Source organism: Mandrillus leucophaeus, unplaced genomic scaffold, assembly GCF_000951045.1.
Source record: "Mandrillus leucophaeus isolate KB7577 unplaced genomic scaffold, Mleu.le_1.0 Scaffold195, whole genome shotgun sequence".
NCBI lineage: Eukaryota > Metazoa > Chordata > Mammalia > Primates > Cercopithecidae > Mandrillus > Mandrillus leucophaeus.
In genome coordinates, this window is record NW_012101976.1 from 1,776,927 (window position 1) to 1,781,735 (window position 4,809).

Consider the following 4,809-nt stretch of genomic DNA (forward strand, 5'->3'; position numbering starts at 1 on the left):
AAAAAAAAAAAAAAAAAAAGAATTGGAAAGAGGACCCTTTGCCCAGGAAGAACGTGAAGAGGAGCTGCTTGTTTCACCACGTCCTCTACGTCCTCTCCTGTGTCCGTCTCAGGAGAGTTCAGGCTCTTGGGTTCCGGCTACCCTGGAGTTTAATTCAGCCTTTGTCACAATAGCTGTAAAACGTGAGCAGACCTCATCAGCCCCATGTGGTTTTATTTGTTTTTTTGAAATATGGTGGATTCCTTCTGCTGAAGCCACTCCTGGTTCTTGTTTTTTTGGGTTTTTTTTGTTTGTTTGTTTGTTTTTTGAGATGCAGTCTTGCTGTGTCTCCAGGCTGGAGTGCGGTGGCACGATCTCGGCTCACTGCATCCTCCACCTTCTGGGTTCAAGCAATTCTCCTGCCTCAGCCTCCCAAGTAGCTGGGATTACAGGCGCCCGCCACCATGTCTGGCTAAGTTTTTGGGTTTTTTTGGTAGAGACGGGGTTTCATGTTGGCCAGGCTGGTCTCAATTTCTTGACCTCGTGATCTGCCCACCTCGGCCTCCCAAAGTGCTAGGATTACAGGCGTGAGCCAGCACGCCCAGCCGCCACTGCTATTTCTTAATGTTTGGTATTCACTATATGGCATTTACTCCGCAACTTTGCAGACAGTACTGCAGATCATACTTGGGCTTTCTAATTACCTCCATCTTTGTGAAATTTAGACATAAGCCCACATTATTTCCAGAATTGAGAAGAAAGACTCACTTTGTGTTAATGGGAAGAACTGGCTTGTTTCTCCTGAGGGACAGTCAGTCATCAGAACAGTGGTTGGGGGTTGGCTTGAACTTTCACTTAGACCGTGGAGCTTGCAAGGGATTTCATTGGGGTTTGAATGTGATTTTAAAATGCCCTGCCCCTCCCTCTGTAGGATCTCACCATCCCGGAGTCTAGTACTGTGAAGGGGATGATGGCCGGACCGATGGCCGCGTTTAAATGGCAGCCAACCGCAAGCGAGGTAAGGAGCTCTTCTGCAGGCAGGACAAGCTGCAGCTTAGGGCGAGGTTCCTGTGTGATCCTCTTTTTTTTTTTTTGTCCTTTTCTTGTGTGTGAGGCTTAATTTATTATTACAAAACAGTACAGAAGTCCATGAAATAAAAAATTAAAAATCTCCCTCTAGGGTGAGCCCTGTGAGGCTTGAGGTGGCAGATTTCAGTCCTCTGGGATGCCCACTCAGCATTCATTTAGATGATTATAGACTTATGTCTGATTTTTGTTATTTTGGGCAGGGTTCTTTTTCACAAAAGTGGGATCATTCCATAAGTTTTCCCCCCTAATATTTTATCAATACCCTCCTATTGTCCGTAAATACAATTTTAATGTTTAGTTCTGTTGTCCTTGGTACAGCTGCACCTATTGCTGGGCATGATTATGGAAAACCCATGAAGGTCCACTGTCGTGGCTACTCTGTTTAATATGCTCAGTAAGATGAGATCCCCAGGGGCTTGGTACCAGACACAAGTAGGCCGAAACCCTGAAATTCCAGAGTAGATGTGACTCAGTCTGCTGTGCCTGCTAAGTACCGAATTTATAAAGCCCAAGTATGCTTGTTAATATTTTCCCACAGTCTCATTGGAACAATGTGCGTACCAACCTGGCAGAATCATCTGTTCTTTTCCACTTTAAAGCCAGTTTTCCTCTAGCTGGAATGGGGCTTGTTTATAAAAAGGCTTAGGCCAAAATGGGAAAAGAATTTCCAGACAATTGTGAAAAAGAGACCAGAATCCAGAGGTGTTCCAGCCAGAGGGGAGTCTGGTTACCAGGGAGAAGGAAGTGACCTTTGGTGGCAGGTACTGTTTTTATTTCATTGTTTTCTGGTTTCAGCCTGTTAAAGATGCAGATCCTCATTTTCATCATTTCCTGCTAAGCCAAACAGAGAAGGTGAGTTGCCCTTTGAGGCTCTTGGCCCTTGGTCAGGGGCTGGCCAAGGAGTGCTCCTCCACAGGGTCCTGGCCCAGCCACCTGAAAAGTTAGGCTCTGCTGGTGTATTGCCCAGAACAACTAGCCCAGAAGCCCTAGTATGGGCCCACTAATGACCCAAGCATTATTAAGATTAAAAATAAACCCAGGCCGGGCATGGTGGCTCACACCTGTAATCCCAGCACTTTGGGAGGCCGAGGCAGGTGGATCACGAAGTTAGGAATTCAAGACCAGCCTGACCAACATGGTGAAACCCCATCTCTACTAAAAATACAAAAATTAGCTGTGCGTGGTGGTGCACGCCTGTAATCCTAGCTACTCAGGAGGCTGAGGCAGGAGAATTGCTTGAACCCGAGAGGTGGAGGTTGCAGTAAGCCAAGATCACATCACTGCAATCCAGCCTAGGTGACAGAGCAAGACTCCATCTCAAAATAAATAAATAAACCCAAAGGCCGGGCGTAGTGGCTCATGCCTGTAATCCCAGCACTTTGGGAGGCCAAGGCAGGTGGATCACCTGAGCTCAGGAGTTCAAGACCAGCCTGGCCAACATGGTGAAACCCCCATCTCTACTGAAAATACAAAAATTAGCTGGGCGTGGTGGTGCGCGCCTGTAATCCCAGCTACTTGGGAGACAGGCAGTAGAATCACTTGAACCCAGGAGGCAGAGGTTGCAGCGAGCCAAGATCGTGCCACTACACTCCATCCTGGACAACAGAGCGAGACTCCATCTCAGATAGATAGATAGATAGATATCCCAAAAAGAGCATTTAAAATTCAGCCAGCTGTGCAGTTGAGACTTTCACAGTGATCTTTAGAGTTTAGGGCAGAAAGCAAACATCGTAAGCTGTCAGCTCCCCATGAAATTGCATGGCAGACACATCTTGAAGCTCACTCCAAGAGACAGTCTCCAAGTCCTGCGGATGCAGAGGGAAGCTCTCCCAAGGTCTGCAAGGTTATGGGATAGACTGAGCCATGCTAGGTTCTCATGAGAGTTTGTGGCTTTGGAGTTGGATAGATGTGGGTTCCAAGGTTATGACTCTTATTCTCAACACCATGGTCAGCAAAAAGAACTTGTAGAATTGCATGGGGACTTGAATGAGGTAATGTGTATGAACTTTCTGGTGTAAAATTTGGAGTTCACTTAAGTATAAAACAAATATTTGATGTTAACTTCCCACTTTGGGTCTAACCTTTGAGGGGATTATTATGAAGACTGGTTAAACTTGCAGTTGAATAAGTAGTCTCTTTCCTCCTCCTCCATTAGCCAGCTGTCTGTTACCAGGCAATCACTAAGAAGTTGAAAATATGTGAAGAGGTACGTAGGCTCCATGCCTCCCCATTTTAATTTTCACCTGGGTCCTTAAACTGCAGGCTGACTGACTTGTTGATGTGCTTCCTGTCCGTAGGAAACTGGCTCCACCTCCATCCAGGCAGCTGACAGCACAGCTGTGAATGGCAGCATCACACCCACAGACAAAAAGTAGGACCTTTGATGAAAAGGCTTCCAGTGGCTCTGGTTCTGCTGAGGGTGGGGGGAAGTTGATCCCAGGGGGGTTCTTTAAGGGTTGTGTCCTAGCCATTGCTGGCATTGAATGGAAAGGGCGGGGGACGTTGTAACTTTTATTGACAATGGTAGGAGCAGTTTGACTCATAGGAGTCAGAAGCTGTATAAATCTATGGTCAGGTTTCCCTTGGGCATAAGCTGAGGGATTTTTTTGGCTCCAGAACTCAGGAGCCAAGGAGCACTTGGCTTAGTGGTTCTCAGACTTTCCTGTGCCTCACAGTCACCTGGAAGGTGGCTTCTCAGTCAATATGTCCGGGTGGGGCCCAAGAATTTGTATTTTTAACCGGTTCCCAGGTGTACTGCTGCTGCTGGTCAGAGCTACACTGTGAGAACCACTGGGTGAGTAGAATCATTATGAAGCCCCAAAATTGGCCATGTTGGGGCAGATGGGGGAAGAGAAATGAAAGTGCTTAGGGGTCCTCACTGGGCACCTGCTGGCTGTCCTGCACCCTGCCCAGTGTGGGTGGAGTGATCCTGGACTTGCTCCCAGACCCAACTTGCACCCAGCCTTGCCTCTGTGCCTGCTCTGTAGGCCTGTCTCCTCCACAGAGTCTTGTTGGCAAAAAGATATCTTTTCTAAGAAAACATGTTCTCTGGAGCAAGTTAGCTGAAGTCAGTTTCCAGTTTGTACCTTTCACATGGTCTTCCCCAGACTAAAAACAGTGCATCATTTACTTGACGTTTTTGTACTGTCGAAATCACTAATTCTACCAGTTGTTTTTGGTGAACTTGCCTCTGTAGAGTGGAGGAGATAAGGGCATATTAGGTGCAAACAAAGGGGGAGGAGGATTGTGTTAAATAATAGTAAAAATGTGACCAGGATGGGGCTGAGGACAGAATGCTGATGTCTTTACCCAACGCATTTATTGGCCCATTAGTCAAACTTGTAGTAAAGAGTATGAAGCCAGCATCAGAACCAGCCAGTTTGTTGTTACCCAACCCACCTTAATCCACATTTCCAACTTATCTGAGACACAGTGTGAAGGACTCTCAGTTGCCATCTTAAAAATCTAGAACCTTGACCAGGCGTGGTAGCTCACGGCTGTTTGACTCCCAGCACTTTGGGAGGCCAAGGTGGGCCGATCACCTGAGGTCAGCAATTCAAGACCAGCCTGGCCAACATAGTGAAACCCCGTCTCTACAAAAATTAGCCGGGCATGATAACGGGTGCCTTTAATCCCAGCTATTTGGGAGGGTGAGGCGGGAGAATCGCTTGAACCCGGGAGGTGGAGGTTGCAGTGAGCCGAGATCACACCACTGCACTCCAGCCTGGGCAACAGAACGAG

The 4,809-nt window shown here is 47.3% G+C and overlaps 1 protein-coding gene across 1 annotated transcript in view; it reads left to right on the top strand.

Moving 5' to 3' along the window:
• GLYR1 (glyoxylate reductase 1 homolog (Arabidopsis)) overlaps positions 1-4,809 on the top strand; it is a 58,241-nt gene that overhangs the window by 24,914 nt on the left and 28,518 nt on the right. The window contains exons 5-9 of the mRNA XM_011978495.1: positions 911-997; positions 1,864-1,920; positions 3,224-3,274; positions 3,366-3,439; positions 3,982-4,051. Coding sequence (XP_011833885.1) covers positions 911-997; positions 1,864-1,920; positions 3,224-3,274; positions 3,366-3,439; positions 3,982-4,051 — 339 coding nt within the window. The remainder of the gene's footprint in view (positions 1-910; positions 998-1,863; positions 1,921-3,223; positions 3,275-3,365; positions 3,440-3,981; positions 4,052-4,809) is intronic.